The sequence below is a fragment of the Suncus etruscus genome, chromosome 15 (genome assembly GCF_024139225.1).
Source record: "Suncus etruscus isolate mSunEtr1 chromosome 15, mSunEtr1.pri.cur, whole genome shotgun sequence".
Taxonomy (NCBI): Eukaryota; Metazoa; Chordata; class Mammalia; order Eulipotyphla; family Soricidae; genus Suncus; species Suncus etruscus.
In genome coordinates, this window is record NC_064862.1 from 65,522,194 (window position 1) to 65,546,251 (window position 24,058).

Consider the following 24,058-nt stretch of genomic DNA (forward strand, 5'->3'; position numbering starts at 1 on the left):
GTTAGCCACATGCAAACACATGCAAATCACAGGCAAACACCATACCTGCTGTTCTATCTCTCCAGATCCTCAAATTATTGCTTTTTTTTTTTTTTTTTTTTTTGGTTTTTGGGCCACACCCAGCGGTGCTGAGGGGTTACTCCTGGCTGTCTGCTCAGAAATAGCTCCTGGCAGGCACGGGGGACCATATGGGACACCGGGATTTGAACCAACCACCTTTGGTCCTGGATCGGCTGCTTGCAAGACAAATACCACTGTGCTATCCCTCCGGGCCCAAATTAGTGCTTTTTGACTCTTGAGATAGATGTCATGAAATAGAATTGCGGGCCGGAGAGATAGCACAGCGGCGTTTGCCTTGCAAGCAGCCGATCCAGGGCCAAAGGTGGTTGGTTCGAATCCCGGTGTCCCATATGGTCCCCCGTGCCTGCCAGGAGCTATTTCTGAGCAGACAGCCAGGAGTAACCCCTGAGCACTGCCGGGTGTGACCCAAAAACCAAAAACCAAAAAAAAAAAAAAAAAAACAAAGAAATAGAATTGCTGAGTCATATGGGAGCTCAATTCTTAATTTTTCAAGAAGTCTCCACACTGTTTTCCCATTAGGGCTGAAGCAGACTGTGGGAGTTATTGTTATATAGGTGTGACGCTGCCTCAACATCTAGAGAGAAAGGGGAATAAAGGGTGGGGTGAATGGGGTGTGTCTATAAACAGGGTCTCAGAGAGATGAGTAATGGTGGAATCAAGTGGAGGAATTAACCTTAGGTCAGAAAGGAGGCACGTTTTCTTTGTCCTCTTATCAAGGATTTCCATTCTTTCTTAAAGAAAATGGGACGATGCCTTTTGTGTTCAATGGCAGAACAGATGGAGAGTAGAAACTGTGTCATGAGGAGAAATTAATGTGGGGTATATAGAAGGGAGAAATGACTTCCTCCTTGGAGTGCAGGACACCACAGATCAGGGACAACTATTAGTATTCTATCAGAAGGTCTGTGGGAAGACTGGGGTCCTTGCTTTGGTCTGCCCCAGGCCTCTGAGCCTACCATGAAGGGCTTATGCACATATCATGACCAGCAGAGAAATCTTGAGGTGGACCCAGTGACATCCTGATGCTTGGAGTTTCATCAAAAGTTTGTCCCCTGCCCTGCTAACCTAAGGATCACAAAGAGTAGGGGATAGGGTGAAACAGTGTAGACATATCTCCTGCCTTGAAACAATCCCCTTTCTTGCTCTAAGCTTTGGAAGCACAATTGAGAGTTGGATGCCGGAGATGGTTGCTGTGAACCACAACAACTTACAAAGTGTCTGGAGGTAGGTGTAGGCTGGGTGGCACCCGACTGGTCAGAGCGCATGCTCTTCAGTGCTCTTGTTTCTGCCTCCTTCTCCACCATAAGTATCCACCATAGGAATCAAAAATCTCTGCCCTCTGGCACGCAACCGATTTCCTTCCCCTGCCCTATGGCCTGAATTCCCAGCCTGTCCTCTCTTAGCCTATCTTTCCTTAGTATATCTTCCCTCATAATGTCCTCCCTCAGCCTGTCCTCCCTCAGCACAAACTCCTCAAGTTGTCCTCCCTCAGTCTCACCTTCTGCTTCCAGGTGGGCCCTGGGCCTGCAGTGTCAGGGCAGCAGGAATGTCCTTGGTGCTCTACGGAAGGCTGTGGAAGTGGACTTGAGGGACAAAGACAAATATGAATCACAGGGCATCTACCTCTTCACAGGGGGCATCCCTGACCAGGACATGGTAGGCAGACTTGTCCTGGGCCCCCTCACCTTTCAGAACCCTTCCAATTCCCCACAGTGAGCCTGCTTCCTCTAGCTTGAGTTCCTCAAAACCCCTGGGGTGAGGGGGGGCCCTGAAGGGGCAGTTGAACCTGTAGCTCCTATTTCAAAAGCCACCTGGGCTTGAGAGTCTCTCATAGACCTGAGGGTACCCCAGGCACAACCTGTTAAGAGAGGGAGAAAACTCTTCTAGCCTCGGGACCAAGCTGGGGGGCAAAGAAGGTCCTTTGAGAAAGACACTAAGGCCAAACAGACCTGGGCCAAGAAGCACCCTCAGCTGGGACCTCTCCTGCCCTGTCACCCATAGACCATGATCAGCACCTACATGGCCGAGACCTGTAGTGGCTGCAACCTCCAGCTCAATGTGTGTCTCTTCTACACGGGCGAGCCACAGATGGGCACCACTCCCCCAGCCTGCTACGCCAGTCGCCAGGACACAGCCACTGCCTACAGAGAGGTCATCCAGGCTGTGGGGGGTCGCTTCCACTGGTTTGGAGACACTGGTGCGTGAGTGTGGGCTCAGCCTTGTACTATCTCCCCAGCCTTCTTGATGCTATTTTAACTTTTATTTTTAATCATTAGGGCCAAATGATCCCAGGGACCACCAAAATAATGCTAGTGCTTATTGCTAGCAGTGACAGAATTGATTGGTCCTTGGACCACACCCAGCAGTGCTCAGGGGTCACTCCTGGCTCTGCACTCAGAAATCACCCCTGGTAGGCTAGGGGATCATATGGGATACTGGGAATTGAACCGTGTCCTTCCTGGATCGACCCCATGCAAGGCAAATAAATGCCCTACCACTGTGCTATCTCTCTGGCCCCTTATTTATCTATGATACAACCCCACAGAGAGTGCTCAGGGGTCATGTGGTGCCAGGATGGAACTCTGGGCCTCACCATTTGCTAGGCACGTGCTTTGTAATTTGAGTTATTCCTTCAGTCAAAGTTTCCCTTTTTATTCACATTTTTCTTTGATAGTCCTCCCAAGCAGTGCTGAGTGGGCCCAGGGGCCTCTCCCAGAGAGAGAGTCTAAGCCCACCAGGCTGTTCAGTTGAGTACAAGAACTTGAATGCATGATTGCTGGGTACCAGGGATTACCATGGTTAGACTAGTAATGTGCAGAGGGCCCTGTGTTGCTTGGATTAAACCAGAGTCAGCGACTAAACCCAGTTAGTAATTTCTCAGGCCCCAGGCAGGAACTACTGTTTTGGAGGGAGTGGCATACCCAGTGGCACTCAGGGTTATTCCTGGATCTGCACTCAGGAATTACTCCTGGCAGGCTCTGGGGACCATATGGGATGTTGGGAATCAAGCCCAGGTCAGGTGCTTGCAAGGCAAATGTCCTACCCACTATGCTATCTATCTCTCTGGCCCCAACAGGAGATACTTTGAATAATGTCAAGATGGGTCTTCCTACATCCTGGAAGAGCAAACCCTCCTTTTGGGTGGGACTTCCTGGATGTCAGCCTTCACATCCCTACACCAGCACCATTCTTGGGGACCCCACAAGAGCCTAGTCTTATCCCTGTGGCTCCAGCCCTCTCTGCAGTCCTCTACCATATTGATATAAACATTGCCTGTCCCTGCCGCACACTGGTGATGCTCTTTGTTTCCAGGCATTTATGAAAGTGACGACATCAAGGCCATCACATCTGAGATGGAAAAGGCCCTCAACTACTCCCAAAAGGTGAGTTCAGTGGTCTGCTTGGGAAGGGCTGCACTGTCTTAGCTCTAGGAGCACAGAGATAGCTCTTGAATTGGAAATGCTCATGATTTCCAGGTGCCAGACATCCCAGGCTATCTCATGGTAGAATTCCTCCTTTCCTCCTCCGACTTCCTGCAGGTGGCTTGGTGTGTTTGTCCAAAATTGCATGAAATGCTTACTCAAAATGTCAAGGTCACTTGGGTGGTTTTCATACTCTGACTATTGTACTAAGGGCTGCAATGAATATAGATGTGTATGCATCTTTTCGAATGAATGTTTCTGTGGATTGAAGGGGGGTGTATACATAAAAGATTACTATGCAGTTATATGAAAGATGAAACCATGCTGTTCACTGCAACTTAGATTAAACTAGATGATATCATGTTAAGTGAAATAAGCTTGAAGGGAAAAAAAACAAAGACAGATTGGATTCGTTCAATATGAGATATAAAGAATACTGGGGACTAGATCATATGAAAGGACAATAAACTTTTGGCCCTGGGCTACACAACTGAGAACAGCAGGTTAGACGTGAGGTCACAAATGTGACCCCTGGTACCTCTCCACCCCGAGTCTGATCTACAGAGCATTGCTATAGTGATACAGTGCCAATTGTAGGATTTCTGGCACACTACAAGACATGTGATGCCCCAACATGGTAACAATATTGACAGCTAGGAAGAGGGGGAGCAAAGACCATATATAACAAGAAAGATTGAGTTCAACTCCGAATGTGGTGGAGGCAGCCAAAATCTAGACCCAGAAGCAGAGGAAGGTTAGTGATGGAAGGTTACTAAGAGGAGCTTTGACTCAGTGTCAAGATGAGAGTGAGTGTCACTTGAAAGACTTGACAGGACTGTTGGCTAAAGTGCAGGTTAACACTTAAACTTAGTAGAAACAAGGGTTCAGAAGAACTCAGGGTCCTTGTCACCAACAGTCCTTGGCTTGTGGTGGCCAGTTCTAATCTCAGCCTTCCTCTCTCCTCCCTGTGTTTGAAGCTATACCTCGTCACCCACAGAATGAAATCTACTTTAGTGCAGTGTAACCCCAGTAATTGAGAGCTAAATACATCCACAAAGGCCCTATTTTCAAATCAGAGCACTTTTCCAGGAGTTGGAAGTTTATATGTCATCTTATCTTTTGGAGGGATGCATTACATACATTATTTGCTTGCCTTTTGTTCTGGTCTGCTGACTCCTGGGCATTTCCTTGAAGTTACAGGTTCCTGGGATATTCATTCTGTCCTCTGAGTTGCTTCAAACACATCAGGTTTCTTCTGAAACTCAGGGCCTTGGTATCTCCTGTTCTCATCTCTCCCACATCATGGGGGGTGGCATCTTATGACCTGGTTGTCACTAATAAGTCTTTGAAGCAGGACTGGAGAGATAGCATGGAGGTAAAGTGTTTGCCTTTCATGCAGAAGGACAGTGGTTCTAATCCTGGCACCCATATGGTCCACCGTGCCTGCCAGCAGCGATTTCTGAGCATAGAGCCAGGAGTAACCCCTAAGCACTGCCGGGTATGACCCAAAAACCAAAAAATAAAATAAAATAAATAAGACTTTGGAGCAGGGTCCAGAGCAGTGGCGCAAGCAGTAGGGCAGTTGCCTTGCATGCACTAACCTAGGATGGGCCTCGGTTTGATCCCCAGCTTTCCATATAACCCCCAAGCCAGGAGTGATTTCTGAGTGCATAGCCAGGAGTAATCCCTAAACATCACCGGGTGTGGCCCGAAAAGGAAAGTAAAAAAAAAAAAAAAAAAGACTTTGGAGCAGTTCAAGAAGGGATTAGAGAGGGAGACAGAACAATGGAATGGAAGTTGTGAAGGGACATGTGGATACTGAAGAAAAATGGACCATACTGGTGGCTGTTGAATGAGGGAGTGTAGGAGGACATGTGAGGAACGCATCCCAAGTTCCTTTCCTGGGACATGACAGACATAGAAAAAAGAGAATGTGCTGTGGAGAGCAGATGGGTAAATTTAGGATTAAGGCAAAGTTGTGATGGAAAAGATGAGGATAGAGATGAGATTCTGGGGCTGTGCAAGTCTGGACATGAATAGGCATGTATGGAGACCATGGACTGTGGAGGCAGCTGGTCGTAACTCACCATGTATCCCTGAGTACACAGAACACACAGAGGGCATGGTCATTTTCTTTATGCTCTCTTCCTCCACATCATTGGGTCACAGATCTGCCCCCCATCCCCATATATTCCTTCACTCTCCACCCCCAGGGTGTCTCTTATTTGTGCTCCTCATCCCCAGGTGCACCCAGCTCGCTCTTCCTACTCCCTCAGGATTAATCCACTCACAAGGTCTTAATGGTCACACTGGTTTACCCCATTCCTCCTGTGAGGTAACAGTCTAGCTTTGATGGATAATAATTACTAGGGAAGCTTTTGAAAAGTTGAGACACGTGTAAGGTTTTTCTTTATTCTGCTGGCACCTGAGTCAGCCTGGGCATATGATGAACTGGTCAGCATTTGTGAAAATAGCATTGTGGCCTTTGGAAGCAAACTCATCTGGCTTTGTATTTAAGATATACCCACATGCAAGTAATGAGGCTGGGGCCAAGTCCCTCACACTTGAGTTTGAGTTTTCTGCAAAATGGAGATAAAAAAGCACTGGAGTGATCATAAGGCAAGTAGGGTGACCCTATAGTTTGATTCATGACACCCCAGACCCTGAATAATCCCCCATCTATAACTCATCAGGAGTAATTTCTAAGTGCAGAGCCAGGAGTAAGCCCTTAGCACCACTGAGCATGGCAAATCAGTAACAACAACAAAAGAAGCACTTGTCCCTTGGGCAGTTGGCATGGCTTATTGACATCAGGGCTTAAGCCCCTTCCCTCCCAGGCAGTAAACAGCAGTGCTGGCATGCCAGGAGCCAGATGGTTCCTTAGAACTGTAGATCAGATACACAATTATAACCAGTAGGTCATATCCACAATTATTCTTGGTCTTAGAAAACAACGGGGCTGGAGAGATAGCATGGAGGTAAGGCATTTGCCTTTCATGCAGAAGGTCATTGGTTCAAATCCTGGCGTCCCATATGGTCCCCCGTGCCTGTCAGGAGCAATTTCTGAGCATGGAGCCAGGAATAACCCCTGAGCACTGCCAGGTGTGCCCCAAAAATCACAAAAAGAAAAGAAAAGAAAAGAAAACATTACAGGCACCCAAAAGATGAGCCCAAGCCCTAGTGGACCCACTGTCTAGTGCTATGTTTATGTGCATGTGTCCCCTGCTTGGGGACACTTTAGTGGACAAGCCATTCACCTGTCCTCCCTGTCCCTGCTGCAGTGTGCCTTACTTGTCGCCTCTCTGAAGAACCAGTCTGGAAAAGAATCCGAGAGCTCAGGCCCACACAAGGAAAAGCCAAAGATGCTCAGATCCAGGAACCACCCCAGGAAAGCCTGCGCTCCCAAGCCCTCAGTGCCCTCGGGGGCCAGAATGGTTTGACTCCCACCCTAATAACACAGCATTTCTGTCTCCCGGTCTCCTGGTCTTTCCCAGATCTCCAAACACAGACTTGGGTCCCCAGACTCCAAACCCAGAGGGAGGGTGTGGGAAGGTTTGGAACAGTGAGTGTCCCTGACTTTCCAGTGGGTAGGGAGGGACTTCCCAGAAAACATGCTTATTATCTCTGGAACATTTCTACATTCCTTCTACTCTATCCCTCACTTGCCTTTGACTTGGCCTGTCTGGCCAACCTTTACTCTTTAGCCCAAAGGGTTAAGGGTTTAAAGACATGGTATCCACCTTAGTTATAAGGCAGAGGGGTGAAATACAGGGTCTCTCAGGGGGTATTCATCCTTCAAGGCAACAGAAAATCAAGGTATCTAAGGAGCTCTTGCAACTTTCATCCTAGGCTTCATGGGATAGACTTGGGCTTAGTAAAGGCAGGTCCCCACTATATCTTGTGTAAGGGGCCAGAGAACTAGCACAATGGGGAGGGTGCTTGCCATACACATGGCAGACCTGAGTTTGATTCTCAGCATCCCATAGGTCCCCTCAAGCACTTCCAGGAGTGATTCCTGAGTGCAGAACCAGGAGTAACTCCTGAGCATCACTAGGTGTAGCCACAAACAAAAACAAGACAAATCTGTCCTGTATAAGTCAGCAGGCTCACCCTAACACTCAGGAAAGGCTCAAGAGCCAGTGTGGAGGAAGAGTCGGGCATCCTGATACTTTTGAGCAAAAGACACAGGGGACTTGAGCGTGACAGCATTTTTGTTGTTTGACCAGTAGTCTCATGGCTGCCTGGTGGGAAAAAATTCACCAGAGTCATGTGTAGTGTTTTTCCTTCCTGGGCAATCTCACAAGAAATCCCACAAGGAGCCTATCTAGAAACATCACCCACTCCAGCCTTCTCAGGTTCTAGAAAGAAACTCTAGAATCTCAGAGGCTATGCCTTGGTTTGGTACCTTGCTAATTCAGGGGCTTCCTGGAATTGGGGCTGGAAGCCCTTGGAGGGCTGGAGGGGCACTTGGATAGCTTAGCCCAAAGGCCCCAGGCCATTGTGTGAAATGATTGCCACACTCCACTGAGCTTAGCATGCGCTGGAATAAGCCAGAGGGAGAAAGACAAATACTAGATGAAGTGTCCATTAGGGCTTAGAAGTGACCCAAATGTCACTGGAGGCCCAGAAGTCCCAATCCAGTAGGATAAGAAAGAGGAAACAGGTAAAGAAACTTCTGGTTTCTCTCCTTCTCTGTAATAGTGTGTATGTCTGTCTCATATCACACATGTATAGACAGATAAACACACACACACACACACACACACACACACACGGTCACTTCAAATTCGCTTGTGTTAGGGCTGGAGTAATAGCACAGCAGGTAGGTAGTGCCTTGCATGCGATTGACCCAAGTTTGATCCCTGGCATCCCATATAGTCCCCTGAACCTGCCAGAAGTGTTTTCTGAGTACAGAACCAGGAGTTACCTCTGTGTACTTCAAGGTGTGGCCCCCAAAAAGAAAAAATTCCTCATGTTATTTGAATCAGCCATAGGAGAAGGCAAACCAGAAGCCTCTAGCCCTGTAGCCCCCCATGGAAAAGTTCCTGCCTGACTGACTAAGGCTGGGTGATGGATGCCCCCAGAGAGTGGGCTACTCAGGGGAAAGATGGCCTGTTTTCTAGAATACTCAAGACAGCCCTGATAGAAAGAAGAGTGCCCCCTGGAAAACTCAGATCTGGCACCCTCTCAGCAAAGCAAGTGAACCTCCAGGTAAGACAGGAGGCCTCGGTTGGAGTGGGGCAACCGAATTAATAGTGACAGACAGGACATGTTCAGCACTACTGATTCTTGGTCATAGCCCAGCTGTTGTGAGCATGGAACCAGGACCAGAGAAATAAAACAGGAAGGAAGGCACTTGTCTTGCGTGCAGCTGACCCTGATTTGATTCCTAGCACTGCATAGGACCTTGTGAGCACTGTCAAGGGTCTCTCCTGAGCACAGAGCCAGGACTGAGCCCTGAGTACATCTGGGTGTGGCTCCAAAACCAAAAACAATAATAATAATTAATAAAATCTGCAGCATTTAATCTTTGCTTCCTTCTGACTGCAACCCACATAACCCCTCTGAAAACTGTGGGGGAGGTAGAAGGGGCAGATTAGGGGTGCCGAAAGCATGCCTGTCAGCTCACTGGCCCTCATGTTCTCCAGTGGCTGCCCAGTCAGGCAAAGAAAGGAGTGCAGAGCAGAGAAAAAGCCAATTACGGAACGCAGAGACCTCGCTCTTGATGTTTTACACGGAGCTGGGAAACAGCGTGGGTAAGTTGGTGACCCCTTGATCTTGGGGCCTGCAAGATCAGAGATATCAACACCCCCAGGGAAGGCAAACCTCAGAATGCAGGGGTCCCCAGGCCCTGAGAAAATGACGTGCAAAGTTCTTCAGGTTCTGCACTGGGGTAGCAACCATCGTGGGGCCCAGGCCATCCTGCTGCATAGCTGAGACCTGGTACATCTGCCACTGACATGCCAAGAAGGGCACTTCTAAGCATCCTTCCCAGATGACCCTGCAGCCGCCATCCTACTGCTCAGTAAATTGCACCTGAGGAATTTTACAACTGACCAAAGTGATAGAAATTGGTTCTAGAGTAAGGGTGTGTGTGTGTGTATAAAGGGGTCAGGACATGGCTTAAAGGGATGCAAATGCTTTGCATGTGGGAGACTCCAGTTTAATTCCTGGCACCACACGGTCCCCTTAGCACCTCAGGAAGTGAAGATGTTATGTAGGAAGTGTCCCCCCAAAAATCAATGGGTATAATCCAAAACACAAAAAGTAGGGACAGTGGAGGGGAAGGATGATTGATGCATACGATGACCTTACTCTGTTCCAGGCTCAGTGTATAAGAAATATTCTCTAGGAAAGAACAGAAGAAGAGCGAGGACCAGTTCTTCCATGGATTTGCCCAAAAACGATACAGCCTGCTCAAGTCGAGAGGTATTAAATTGTCTTCACCACTATCTGGCCTCCCCCAGGCATTAATTCTTCCCATCACCCCCACCCCATCATTGTATCTTGAACTAGGAGGGTAGACATACTTGGAAATAAGGACAAACAAGCTTAGAATGTCTCCTTCATGTTGCAGCTCCATGGGGGAAAGTTCTAAGACATGGTCAGACACATCTTGTTGAATGACCTTCACTTGCCTACATTCCATCTTAAATCCTAGTTGGTAAAATGAAGGTGATGCTACCTATCTCATAGAGTTAAAGACCCAATCAAGTGAACTTTGTCTCAAATGCTTTGTGTTATTATATGCTTTTTTTTTTTAGTCGAAGGCAGAAGAAATTCCGTCTTCTGGTTCATTTCCAAAGGATAATGCACATTTCTCCCCACAACCAATCATTGGAGTCTGACCTTGGCTTGGCTCTAATTGGATGCTACAAATTCCATTATTTCAATCCTACCCATTCTCTGCTTTTTTTTTTTTTTTTTTTTTTGGTTTTTGGTTTTTGGGCCACACCCGGCGATGCTCAGGAGTTACTCCTGGCTGTCTGCTCAGAAATAGCTCCTGGCTGTCTGCTCAGAAATAGCTCCTGGCCCTTCCCTGGGTGCCAGCTCAGAAGTGGGTTCAGGTGGACTCTCACTGGTCCCCAGGTTCCCCCCTCCCTCCGTACTCCAGGGGTGAGGTGCATGGGGAGGAGGGTGGGCAGACATCTGGCTTCCGATTTCGTCCTTGATTCTTGAGACCAGCTCTTGCCAGGTATAGGGTTTTTCTCCCCTGGACTTCAGTCTTTCCCTGGACACCGGTCTAGGTGGACTCTATAGGAGTCAACAGGCTTTCCCCTTATCTCTCCCTACACTAATGGGAATGCACTCTGGGAGGAGGGCAGGCTGTTCTAGCACTGGTTTATATTGGGACAGTCAGTGGAAATTTTTTCTCTTTTTTTTCATATTCATATTATTGTGTGCATAATATCCATCTTGTATTGGGACCTTGATACTGCCTTACAAAGCTCATTTCTAATATTTTACTGCCTCAGTCCCAACACTTACTTCCCCCCCAACCTCCCATGTAGGTGCAGCTAATGACATGAAGCTCACCACATAGAATGATAAGTGCAGTTAGAGAAATAACTACACTGAAAACTATCATAGCAATGTGAATGAATGAGGGAAAAAGAAAGCCTGTCTCGAGTACAGGTGTGGGTGGGGTGGGGAGTAGGTAGATCTGGGAAATTGGTGGTGGGAATCCTGCACTGGTGAAGGGGGGTGTTTTTTACATGACTGTAATCATACAAGTACAATTATATTTGTTATTTGTAATCACGGTGTTTAAATAAAGATAATTAAAAAAAAAAAAAAGAAATAGCTCCTGGCAGGCACAGGGGACCATAAGGGACACCGGGATTCGAACCAACCACCTTTGGTCCTGGATCGGTTGCTTGCAAGACAAACACTGCTGTGCTATCTCTCCAGGCCCCATTCTCTGCTTTTCAATGAAATAGGGAGAACTGAGTTGTCTTTTGTTTCTGTTTTTTTTTTTGTTGTTGTTTTTTGTTCTTTTTTTGTCCACATCTGAGTGCTCAGGGCTTACTCCTAGTTCCATGCTCATAAATAACTGCTGGCAGGGCTTGAGGGACAATATGGGATGCCAGAGATTAAACCTGAGTCAATCATATGCAAGGCAAGTACTAATCCACTGTATTTTTTGTTCTGTTTTTTTTGAGCCACACCCAGAATTTCTCAGGTGTTACTCTTGGTTCTACACTCACAATTCACTCCTGGAGAGTTTGTGGGACTATATGGGAAGCTAGGGATCAAAACTGGGTTGGCTGCGTGCAAGTCAAGAGCGTTACCCATTGTACTATCATACCAGCTCCCTCAACAGGGATTTTTTTAAAAAATTCTTTGGGGGGCCACACCCAGCGGTGCCCAGGGGTTACTCCTGGTTACTCCTGGCTATCTGCTCAGAAATAGCCTCAGGCAGGCACAGGGGACCATATGAGACGCCAGGATTCGAACCAGCCACCTTAGGTCCTGGATTGGCTGCTGGCAAGGCAAATACCGCTGTGCTATCTCTCAGGCCCCAATAGGAATTTTTTTTAATCCTTCTACCAACAGCTCCAACTGATTGGTCAGGGTCTCTCTCGCAAGAGACCAACCCTACCCAAGGCTATGAATGGGATTATCTAGGAAGGGGAAATAGGGAAGTTCTAGCTTTCTGATAATTTTAAAAATGATTGGCTGTTGTGTAGGGTACCTTCCTACTACTTCCTTGTATCATTCCCCATAGACTACCTTATATGGCCAGGTAGCTTTGGGCAGTGTTACCAAAAGAGGGATTTTTTTGACATTTTTTTAATTTTTAATTATGAGAACAATGATGCAAAGGAAGAGGACAAGGTAAAGTTACCGTGGAAGGACAATAACCAATAAACAGAGTTCTCAGAAGAAATCTTGTTGCTGACACCTTAATTTTGAACATACAGTCAAAATAAGAAATAGGGGCCGGGCGGTGGCGCTGGAGGTAAGGTGCCTGCCTTGCCTGCGCTAGCCTAGGACGGACCGCGGTTCGATCCCCCGGCGTCCCATATGGTCCCCCAAGAAGCCAGGTGCAACTTCTGAGCGCATAGCCAGGAGTAACCCCTGAGCGTCACAGGGTGTGGCCCAAAAACAAAACAAAAAAAAAATTGGGGCCGGGCGGTGGCGCTAAAGGTAAGGTGCCTACCTTGCCTGCGCTAGCCTTGGACGGACCGAGGTTCGATCCCCCAGTGTCCCATATGGTCCCCCAAGCCAGGAGCAACTTCTGAGCACATAGCCAGGAGTAACCCCTGAGCGTTACCGGGTGTGGCCCAAAAACCAAAAAAAAAAAAAAAAAAAAAAAAAAGAAGAAATAAAACAGAACCCATGTACAATTACTTTATCCCTCAAGTCTCCAGATGTACATTATAACATTTCTTAGTGGTACACAAAGCAATTTAAAGCCATGATATTTGTGTAACTCCTTAAACATTGAAGGCATAGTACTTTTTACATTTCCATGCATATGCATATTAGTTTATGTAAACCTCAAAAGTTTAAGTAGTTTTTTTTTTTTATTTATTTAAGGTTTAGAGTCAAAGGAGTAAAGTAAAAACAGTGTTAGAGTGGCAATTATTGTTTGCATAGGCTCACCAAAATATGGGGGACATGGAAAGGAAAAGCCTTGGCCTAAATACAAGGAGACCCTACCCCATAAGTTTCCTGGCATAAGACCAGCTCTCTAGGCTTTGGCAAAATAGTTTGTCTAATTCAAGTCCTTGTCTGTAGTGCCAATACAGTTTTATTTTTCAAACAGTCTCTGTTGTTGGCAAAAGATCCTGGAATCTGAATATCCTACATTGAAGTCAGGCTAATGTCAAGCGTCCTCTAGTTTCACCTCACAATTAAAGGGCAATGCAGAGAGCCCTGTCCAGTAAGCAGGACAATATTGTTGTTAAGTCGTCTCAGTGTTAAGGGAAGTCTCTTTTGAGTAGGGTCTTCCCTGGTAGAGGATTGCCTCCAGGTGATGTTATAGAGAATGACCAACAGGGATTTTTTATTCAAACTTTTTGTGTACAAAGATTTAAAATAGAGATTGGGAAGGCATTGCTGCTTAGAGTAGTAGGTAATCAACAAATATTCTTCCCCTACATCTTCTTTGTCCCAGGTAAGGACATGGATGTGTCTCATATTCTTAGAACTAAGAAAACGATCTTTCAAACATGAGACATTTCAATCATGAGGTTTGAAGAGACTAATCAGGCAAGTTCTCAAGTAAGCTAGAACTGTCAAAGCTAATGCTTCTCTCCTTTATGCCCAAAGTGGCTGGCAAATTATGGGCTGAAGAAACTGAAGATGGAGATCTCCAGGCACATTGGTCCCAAATGCACTCATCAAAATACCATTCAGAGTTCAGCATCTACCAAACACTGCAGCATCTTGCCCAGCATAAAAATCAACGTAAGTCGGGGGCCCGAGAGATAGCACAGTGGTAGAGCATTTGCTTTGCATGCAGCTGACCCAGGATGGACCCAGGTTCAGTGTGGCTGGATGTGGCTCAGCCCACCCCCCCCTCCAAAAATCAATGTAAGTCATGTGTTGTTGTTGTTTTTCTTTCTCTCAATGCCTCCTCTTTTCTTTTCTTTTCTTTTTTTTTTTTTTTTTTTGGTTTTTGGGTCACACCCGGCAATGCTCAGGGGTTACTCCTGGCTCTACACTCAGAAATCGCTCCTGGCAGGCTCGGGGGACCATATGGGGTGCCGGGATTCCAACCATCGTCCTTCAGCGTCTAAGGCAAATGCCCTACCACTTCACTATTTCGTCGGCCCCCAAATGCCTTCTCTTTCCACCTATAAAGTACAAATGTGTCAGGGAGCACTCTATGAAGACTTACATATGGTTACTTCTCCTGATCTGTTAAGACCTTCCCCCCCCTCCAAAAAGAGCTGCATCCTGTAGAATAAAAATCATGCTTCCAGGAGGCCGGAGAGATAGCAAAATAGTAGGCCTGAAGGAGGAATCCGGTTTGATTCCCAGCATCCCACATGGTCCCCCAGCCAGCCAGGGGCGATTTCTGAGTGTAGAGCCGAGAGTGAACCCTGAGCACTGCTGGATGTGTCCCAAAAACCAATCAATCAATAAATAAATATAAAGTAAAAAAATCATGCTTCCAGGGAGCCAGAACAATAGCACAGTAGTGGCTAACCGGGTTCGACCCCCCAGCATCTCATATTGTCCCCTGAGCCTGCCAGGAGTGATTCCTCTAGTGCAGATCCAAGAGTAACCCCCAAGTGGCATTGAGTGTGGTCCAACCTTCCCCCCAAATCAGGCTTCCAGGCCAATAAGGCAGTGCAGGAATTAATGGTGCAAAATAACCCATGCTCAAATTCTCCAAGCACCATCGGGACTCAGAGGACCATCAGGAGTAGTTCCTGAATACCACTGAGTGTGACCCTAAATTTCCCTCCTCCATAAATAGAAAAAAGAATAGCTCTAGAACACAGCAGGGAACGCATCTGGCTTGCACACAGCAGACTAGAGTTTGATATCTAGCATCTTATATAGTCCCCTGAGCCTGCCAGAAATAATTTTTGAGGGCCACCAGGTGTGGCCCTAAAACAAAAACAAATAAGATCGCCCCAAATAAGACCTTCAAAGGGGATCAGAGTGATAGTACAAATGGGAGGGCATTTACCTTGCACACAGCTGACGCAGGTTTGATCCCTGGCAACCCATATGGTGCCTGTTCACCACCAGGAGTAATTATTGAGTGCAGAGCCAGGGTAAGCTCTGAACACTGCCAGAAAAAAAAAATCTAAGAACACACTTGAGGGTTAGAAGGGTTCACTGGCGTGAGAATTAGAAGTAGTTGCTGAGGGCTGGAGCAATAGCACAGTGGTCAGGGTGTTTGCCTTGCATCCAGCTGGCCCAGGACAGACCCGGGTTCAATCCCTGGCATCTCATAAGGTCCCCTGAGCCTGCCACAAGCAATTTCTGAGTGCAGAGCCAAGAGTAATTCCTGAGCACCACCAGATGTTGCCCCCCCCACCAACAAAAGAAGTAGTTGCTGAGAATGTAAATTGTTCATACTCAAGACTGATGATAGTTCTATTAGGGCAGTGCAATGCTATAATATGAGGTGTGGGAGTTATTATCTCTATATTCTGGTTTAGGGGGAATGATTTTTTGTTTTGTTTTGTTTTCACTGCTTTAATAAGAAAACAAGAGAGAGAGAGAAGAAAGAAAGAAAGAAAGAAAGAAAGAAAGAAAGAAAGAAAGAAAGAAAGAAAGAAAGAGAGAGAGAGAGAGAGAGAGAGAGAGAGAGAGAAAGAAAGAAAGAAAGAAAGAAAGAAAGAAAGAAAGAAAGAAAGAAAGAAAGAAAGAAAGAAAGAAAGAAAGAAAGAAAGAAAGAAAGAAAGAAAGAAAGAAAGAAAGAAAGAAAGAAAGAAAGAAAGAAAGAAAGAAAGAAAAAGAAAGAAAAAGAAAGAAAACAAGGAAGAGAAAAGAAGAAAGAAAAAACATTTGGTGGCACAAAAGGGATTTGAAGAAGTAGTTGAATTTGTCTTTCATTGCCTCCATGCAGGGCACAGTGAAACACCTTCGGTGCACACCCAGGGAAATGGACATCTACATCTCCTGCCTGGAAAAGTTGATGAGGCGCTATGTCCAGCGGCTGCAATGGCTGCTATCAGGTGAGCCATAAGCAGGGAAGACCAGCCCCAGGGACCTGAGTTCATCCATGCCAGGAACTTACAAAATGGTCAAATAATAGATTAGGCTGGGAAATGATCCACAAAGAACAGAGTTTCTGACCTCTGACAAGATGGACCAGGGGCCAAAGAGAACACACCAGGGCCCTCCATGCACATCCTGCTTGGCCATTTTTCACACCTTGCCTTCCTGAGGTCCTCTGGGGTTGGACTAGATTCAAACTGGTGCAGCCTAACTTGGAAAAAGTATTGCATGGCATAGGGTGTAGCAATGAGCTTTTGAAAGCTTCTGGAAGGGGCCAGGAGGTCCAGATAGAAGTAGGTTAGAGGCTGGAGTATAACTGTGTGTTTCTCTTCAGTTCCTATTCACATTCCCTCTGGTAGACATGTGAGGATGAGTTTTGTGGCCCCACCCCCCAATAGGGTCAATCCAACACTGTATACTATTCCCAAAGGAATTAGAGGATATTATACGGATTCCTGGGTTCAGTGTTCAATAAATAAGTATTGTTCTCCCACTCAACAACAACCTGAGTCCTTGAGCCTATGGCACATTAGCCAGAGTCTCACAAGCAAGTCTTCACGTTGCAGCTGTGATAGGAATAGGGAGGAGACGAGCCTGGTGCTGTGAGTGTGGACAGGAAAGTCAGAGAGCATCTTAAGGAAGGGATTTTTTTAGCTTAGATGAGAAGGATGAACAGATTCTGCCTGGAAAAGAAGAGGCAAGACTGTCTTTCAGGGCATGACTTAGTTGAAAAAAGGAAGAAGTCCAAAGGGCCAAAGAAGAGGCCGGAGCGATAGCACAGCGGTAAGGCTTTTGCCTTGCACACAACTAACACAGGATGAATGGCGGTTCAAATCCCAGCATCCCATATGGTCCCCCGAGCCTGCCAGGGGTGATTTCTGAGCACAGAGCCAAGAGTAACCCCTGAGCTGAGCACTGCAGGGTGTGACCCAAAAACCAAAATGTAAAAGGAGGGAGAAAAAGTAGTACAGTGGGTAGGGTATTTGTTTGCCTTGCATATAACTGACCTGGGTTCTATTCTTGGCCCCTAAATACCACTCACATATCACCAGGAGCAAGCACTGAGCATCATAGAGTGTGGCCCAGAAAGTAAACACACACACACACACACACACACACACACACACACACACACACACACACACAGTATGAAAGTCTGTTTTGCTCCAGTCAGACTGTGTGAGTCAGTAGTCATTGGCCCTTTCTGTCTCTCCTTGGAGTGAGTCTCAGCACCAGCTAGAGAGCTTGTCCCTGCCCCCACACTGGCCTGTCTACCTTCATGTATTTGATCCCTCATATGGGTTCTCTCTGTCCCACACACCTTCTCTGGAAGGCTGCATGTTCCAAGAACAGCTGCTCATCAATAATGTGGAGTGTCAGAAAGAGACTCAGAATCATCAAAAATATAAAATTTTCAGAGTTTTATTAATTGGTGACTGCATAGGATCCCAGACCCAAATTCTGCAGCCATACTTTTCTCACAAGGCCTTATATAGGGCTTTTAGTGAGAGGTGGCATAAGCTGTGTAACTCATTCACAGGAGTGAAAAGATCATCTCCCATTGTCTGGTATACACGGGGAGTAAACCCTTTATTCCTTTGCTGCCTCTCCACTCCCTCAATGTGGAGCAGGGAGCCGCCAACTCTTTGGTGCCATCTTGGAGAGCAAAGTGTGCATCCTGCTGGACACGTCAGGCTCCATGGGTCCCTACCTGCAGCAGGTGAAGGCCCAGCTCATCCTGCTCATCTGGGAGCAGCTGCGGAAGCACTGTGACAGGTAAGGGCAGGTGAGCCAGAAGTTTTTAATCAGGTTTCTCCTTCTCATAGTTCCAGAGTACATGGAAGTTCCCCCCAAATATTTCATTGAAAAGCCTGTTGCCCTTGATTCAACCGCAAAGGTCGGTGGGTTTTAGAACTGCGTCTGGATTCAGGACCAACTGCTAACAGAGTCACAAAATCATTGCACAATCTTGACTTGTGGAGTTCTTCTGAAGTTGGACTTGGGGGGTACCTCTCCAGTGGTGCTTGAGGTCCTGTTGCCCCTCCCAGCAGTACTGCCTCAGCAGTAAGGGACTGGTGGTTCAGTGCACGGCCCATTGATCTGACCTGAAGGTGCTAACATGCATCCCAGCCTCTGAGCTACCTACCTGGCCCCAGAATTTCATTTTTTTTTCTGAAAGAACATTTTACACAGTAATCAGGGACCATGGGGCTACTCCTGTGCTACTCAGCTTAGCTGAATTTTGGGCCCAGGTTAAGCTCTAGGCCTTTGAGCCCTTGTCCCAAATCCTGACCTGATTTTTCTTTTCTTTTTTCAGGCTATTCTTCAGGGCTTTTCTGGCTCTACACTCAGGAATCATTCCTGTAGAGTCTAGGGTACCATACTGGTGCCAAGAATCAAAATTGGGTTGGCTTCAAGAAAGGAAAATGCCTTACTTACTGTCCTATAGCTCCAGCCTCTTTTCATGGTCTGGTGCTTTTACTGGTCTCTATGCAGAGCATTTCCTGTAAGGCAGCAGAACACTCTGGTCCTAGGTTGAGCCTCATCTTGCCTCTCCATAGTAAATATCTATCAAGAACTTTCTGTGTACCAAACACTCATGGCATGTTATTTCACTCATTCTTTCCAATGACCCTGTGTAGTATTGTCTTATTAGCTCAATTTTCAGAAGTAGAAACTAGGACTTTGATGAAATAATGTGTCCAAGAGCATGTAACCCACTCAGTGCCTTAGGTGAGCATGAAATATCTTCCTTGGGACTGGAAAGATAACATAGGAGTTAGGGCATGCTATCAACCCAGGTTCAACCCCCTAGCAGTGATCAAAGAGCACAGAGTCAAGAATAAACCCTGAGCATCACCAGATGTGCCCCAAAACAGAACGAAACCAAACCAAATTGACTTGAAATCTCTTTGCCTCCAAGAATCTGCAGGGTGCATTTTCTTTCTCTCAGGTGCCATAACAGCCCCCAAAGGGGTCCTGGGGCTCACTGTAAGAGTCCACATGAGAAGCACAAGCAGTTCTCATGGGCAGGGCCCCAACTTCCACATGGACCACCTCTTTCTTATCAGTGTTCCCCCTTCTTTCCAGTTTTAACCTGCTCAGCTTTGCAGATGACCTCCAACTGTGGCGGGACACGCTGGTGAAGACCACGGAAGCAGCCTGTCATGAGGCGATGCAGTGGGTGACTCACTTGAGTGCTGAGGGAAGCACTTCTGTCCTGGAAGCATTACTGGCAAGTTTTACCCCTGAGTGTGGCCAAGTAGCAAAGCAGAAACACTGGCACCTGCCACAGTAATTCAGCACAGTGTTTTTTCTTATTTATTTTTGAGTTTGGGGGTCACATCCAGTGATGCTTGGGAGTTACTCCTAGCTTGATGATTAGGAATTAAACTTGGGAACTTCCACCTGTGAAGCACATACACAGACCCTTCAAGCTATATCTCTGTTCCTGATAGTGTACCTTGCTTTGGCATTACTAAGACCTTTTTTTTTTTTTCTCTCTTTTTTTTTTTTTTTTTTTTTTGGTTTTTGGGCCACACCCGTTTGACGCTCAGGGGTTACTCCTGGCTATGTGCTCAGAAATTGCCCCTGGCTTGGGGGGACCATATGGGACGCCGGGGGATCGAACCGCGGTCCGTTCCTTGGCTAGCGCTTGTAAGGCAGACACCTTACCTCTAGCGCCACCTTCCCGGCCCCAAGACCTTTTTGTTTGATTGATTTATTTTAAAAGTTTTATGGTGCCAGGTTTAACCCAAGGACCTCACATGTGTGAGGCAAGTGCTCTACCACTGTGTCAAACAGAGCACTTGAAAATTGACAGTGACTTTATCCCCATCTCCTGGTGAGACAGGAAGACACAGGGGCCAAAGAAGTTAAGTGGGGGGCCTGAGAGATAGCATGGAGCTAAGGCGTTTGTTTGCCTTTCATGCAGAAGGACAGTGGTTCGAATCCCGGCATCCCATATGGTACCCCTGTGCCTGCCAGAGGCGATTTCTGAGCATAGAGCCATAAGTAACCCCTGAGCGCTGCCTGGTGGGACCAAAAAAAGAAAAAAAACCAAAGGAGTTAAGTGACTTGCTTGTAGTTCACCAGCAAGGAAGCAAGTGGTGCTGTTTGCAACTGCCTTAGTCTGTCCAGGCTGGAGGGGAAGTCTTGCAAGCATCCAGGACAAGTCAGTGGGATCCAGATAGACACTTTCCCTGAGACTGGGTCTGAACTCATTGTAGTCAGCATAGCTTGTGTTCTTCCAGAAAGCTTTCAATTTCCAAGACGTGGAGGGCTTATACCTCCTGACAGATGGGAAGCCAGACACCAGCTGCAGCCTCGTCCTCAGAACTGTCCAGAGACTCAAGGAGGAAAAGGATGTCAAGGTTCACACCATCTCCCTCAGCTGCTCCGCCAGGTGGGCAGGAGGGAGTGGGCAGAGGTGGGGGTCCTTCTCTAGGGTGCCAAGTCTGAGGGGCCTGGTTTGAGCATCTCATCTAACCTAGAGGCTCACCTTAGACTCTAGATCAGGCCCAAGCCAGTGCACCAGAAATTAGAAGACCCAGAAGGTGTACCCCAGAGGGAAGGGGTAGCTCTTCCCCCCTTTAACTCTTGCCAGCAGGGTTCATACTCTAGATATGTCTAGTAGGGGAAAGGGTTTTGAATGGATTCCCACAGTCACACAGACACATTTTCTCTCCTGATCTCTCCTGGAAGCACATGTGTGAATCTTGGGGGGGGGGGAGGTACTGGTTATTTATTTATTTTTTTATCAGCCCAGGATATGCATGAAACGAAAGAGAACTGGTTCTTTCAGGAAGTGAAAACACTAGAATATTCTTGGGAAAGCCATTACTTATGAGCATTCCTCTCTACTAAAACAAAGATTCACAAACTGATTTGCCCTCCTGCCCCCTTTTTAGAAAATAAATTACTCTGCGTCCTCTGGACATCAAGCGTCTTTAATTAAATAAACAGAAAGTTCACACACACAATTACAATAGAGGGTGTTTTTTTTTTTTAATTTTAGTTATGAAGTCACACTCTGCAGGGCTTGCTCCTGGCAGACTTGGGGTACCTTACAGGACGCTGGAGATAGAACTTAGATTGCCCATGTGCAAGGCAAACGCCCTACACACACAATGGTGTGCTATCCCTCCAGCCCCACAGAAGAGGCTATTATTGGATCATTCTAATCTATATTATTCCAGCAACTTGGAGAGGGGGCCCAGTATCTCCCAGTGTGAGAAAATCCCATGACACCCCTTCCAATATACCCAACAGGGGAATGGGACTCGGGGGAGTACCTAGGAATCTTGGTAATGATCTCAATGTGGTGACTATGCTGCATGAATGATCTCAGTGGCACAGAGCCTCTGGGTCTGCAATCCATCACCAGACTTGAGCTGCAGACTCAGAGAGACCTTGCCTTATCCTCATTTCTTCCCTTAGGGAAGAGATGAAGTTCCTACGATGCTTGGCCTCCCTCACTGGGGGGCGCTACCACTGCCCTGCAAATGAGAAGTCGCTCTCAAGAATCCATGGCCTGCTCACCAAGGGCTTCATTGAGGAAGGGGTAAGTGGTGGTGCTGCCAGTCCGTTCTCTTGCAGTGTGGCCCAGTGGCATGTCAGAAGCGGTGTTCTTTGCCTGTTACCTGCAAAGACCTCTCCTAAGACAATGCTGAGGTCAAAAAGGACCATGTTTTGCTGCTGGTCTCCCTTTAGGCTTGCCTTCCCTTGAGGCTGGGGAAGTGGGTATGTTTATGTTCAGTAGCAGGCCAGTTTTCATTCGGTGAACACTTGGGCTTCTCTCCACCCACCACCCTCACCAACCCCATCCAATAGCTGAATGAAGAAACATACCAAGGTTTTAGTTAACATCTATGACTGGAGCACCTCAAGGAGTGATCCCTGAGCATAGAACCAGGACACAGCCCTGAGCACTGCTGGATATGGCCCCCAAATTTAAAAACAATAAATATACAAGAATAGAAAAAAAGAAAAAATCTGAAATTAGAGTAAATGGTAAAGCAGAGGATAGAGAAATAGTACAAGAGTTAAGACTCTTGACTTGCTTATGGCTGACCCACGCTTGATTCCAGACACTGCATAGGATGCCCTTAGCCTTGCCAAGAGTAAGCTCTGAGAACAGAGCCCTGAGCATCACAGGGTGTGGCCTCCAAACTAATTAAGTGACCTAAGCTTTTCAGCTCTATCCTTTAATTCCTGCACTTTTCTGTCTGAGTTTAATTTGTGAAACATGGATCTTTAAATGAGGGCCTTAAGAAAAATCTCTAAAATGAAATATAGGTCCCACCACAATTGTGAGATATGAATGCAACAGACCTTCCCAAATATAAAGCAAAACCATGCATAAAATTGTACCTGTAAGGTACGTATGTACAGGTACCTTTCGTACCTGTAAGCTGTCAGCTCTGGCCTTTGCAGGAGATATTTCACTTATAAGTTCATTTTTCAGGAGACTAAAGACACTGTGGGAGACTATGACATATATTTTTATAGGGGTCACTCCTCATGGTGGTGTAGGGGGCATCAAGGCTACACCTGCCAGTGCTGGGACAGTGCAGACATGACAGGAACAGGGCTCTGAGCACCTCACACATGCTAGGCCTATGCTCTAACCTCAAAGCAATCTTCTCAACTCATGGCATCATTTCTGATGTCTAGTGGGTGACATGATTTCTTTGTCCATGTCACTCTTTTAGAGTGAAATATGACAAACATTAAAGAGCAGCAAGTGACAGTCATCAGAATTTACTCGTATTCTTCTAACGCCGGAAACCAGACTTGATACCTGTGGGCTCTCAGGTTAACATAAGTTAGATTCCCTGTCACGTACTCATTTATAGATGAGAATAGATTGTCCTTGCTAAAAGACAGGCAAATTCATCTTGTTTTAAGATTATCTTGAAAATTATACTGGATAATCTGAAATAAACATACTTCCCCGAGAGGGGCTGATGTCAACAAGGTTCAGAGACTCCATATTGGGTTGGCCCTCCAATGACCTACAAGCATCTTCTCTCCAAATGTTGCATTTTGCCTAACAGCTGCCTGGTCTGGGATGGGAGTCTGCGTTAGGCTAACTGCCATATCCTTCTCTTGAGCTCTTATTCCTAGTCAGTCATTGAATCACCTAAACTTTATGCTCATTTCAAGGATCCCACATTGCCACAATTTGAAGGAGATGACTTAAGGATTTTGGCCCAGGAGATCACCAAGGCCAGAGACTTCCTCCGACAGGCTCAGTGTCTAAGGTATGCCCCGAAGGCAGCCCCTTCCATTTCTGGGGCTCCAACCCATCAAACATTGAGCCCCTTCATGATAGGGCCAGTCCTGCTTATGGAACCCTTTATTCCAAAAATTCCTGCCCCGTTCTTTCCACCAATCTCAAATAAGATGTGTGGGCATGGGGGTCAGGGGACTACCTTTCTTATCTCCTGTTCACTAGGTCTCAATTCCAGAAGAAGAACTTGGAAGAACCAAAGGTCACTGTTACTTAGAAAAATGTTCTCCAGTAAGAAGAAGGTATTCCTTGCAAGCAGCTGATCCAGGACCAAAGGTGGTTGGTTCGAATCCCGGTGTCCCATATGGTCCCCCGTGCCTGCCAGGAGCTATTTCTGAGCAGACAGCCAGGAGTAACCCCTGAGCACTGCCGGGTGTGGCCAAAAAAAAAAAAAAAAAGAAGAAGAAAGTATTAAGTCCCCATCTTTGGAGTAGCCACAAGAGTCAGGCAGTATGGTGTGTCCAGTGGACAGTTAAGTAAAGAGAGGCATCAAGAATTGTAATTCTGGGGCTGGGAAGGTGGCGCTAGAGGTAAAGTGTCTGCCTTGCAAGCGCTAGCGTAGGACGGACGT

At 46.7% G+C, this 24,058-nt stretch overlaps 1 protein-coding gene across 1 annotated transcript in view; it reads left to right on the forward strand.

Annotated features, from left to right (window-relative positions):
* The window catches only part of VWA3A (von Willebrand factor A domain containing 3A), a 61,819-nt gene extending 38,086 nt beyond the window's left edge, over window positions 1-23,733 (forward strand). The window contains exons 22-37 of the mRNA XM_049788152.1: window positions 1,231-1,305; window positions 1,593-1,737; window positions 2,083-2,278; window positions 3,394-3,464; window positions 6,785-6,937; window positions 8,627-8,702; window positions 9,128-9,259; window positions 9,829-9,932; window positions 13,782-13,919; window positions 16,042-16,150; window positions 17,825-17,969; window positions 19,284-19,432; window positions 20,451-20,598; window positions 21,633-21,756; window positions 23,361-23,458; window positions 23,653-23,733. Coding sequence (XP_049644109.1) covers window positions 1,231-1,305; window positions 1,593-1,737; window positions 2,083-2,278; window positions 3,394-3,464; window positions 6,785-6,937; window positions 8,627-8,702; window positions 9,128-9,259; window positions 9,829-9,932; window positions 13,782-13,919; window positions 16,042-16,150; window positions 17,825-17,969; window positions 19,284-19,432; window positions 20,451-20,598; window positions 21,633-21,756; window positions 23,361-23,458; window positions 23,653-23,704 — 1,915 coding nt within the window. The 3' untranslated portion in view covers window positions 23,705-23,733. The remainder of the gene's footprint in view (window positions 1-1,230; window positions 1,306-1,592; window positions 1,738-2,082; window positions 2,279-3,393; window positions 3,465-6,784; window positions 6,938-8,626; window positions 8,703-9,127; window positions 9,260-9,828; window positions 9,933-13,781; window positions 13,920-16,041; window positions 16,151-17,824; window positions 17,970-19,283; window positions 19,433-20,450; window positions 20,599-21,632; window positions 21,757-23,360; window positions 23,459-23,652) is intronic.
* The last annotated feature ends 325 nt before the right edge of the window (window positions 23,734-24,058 follow it).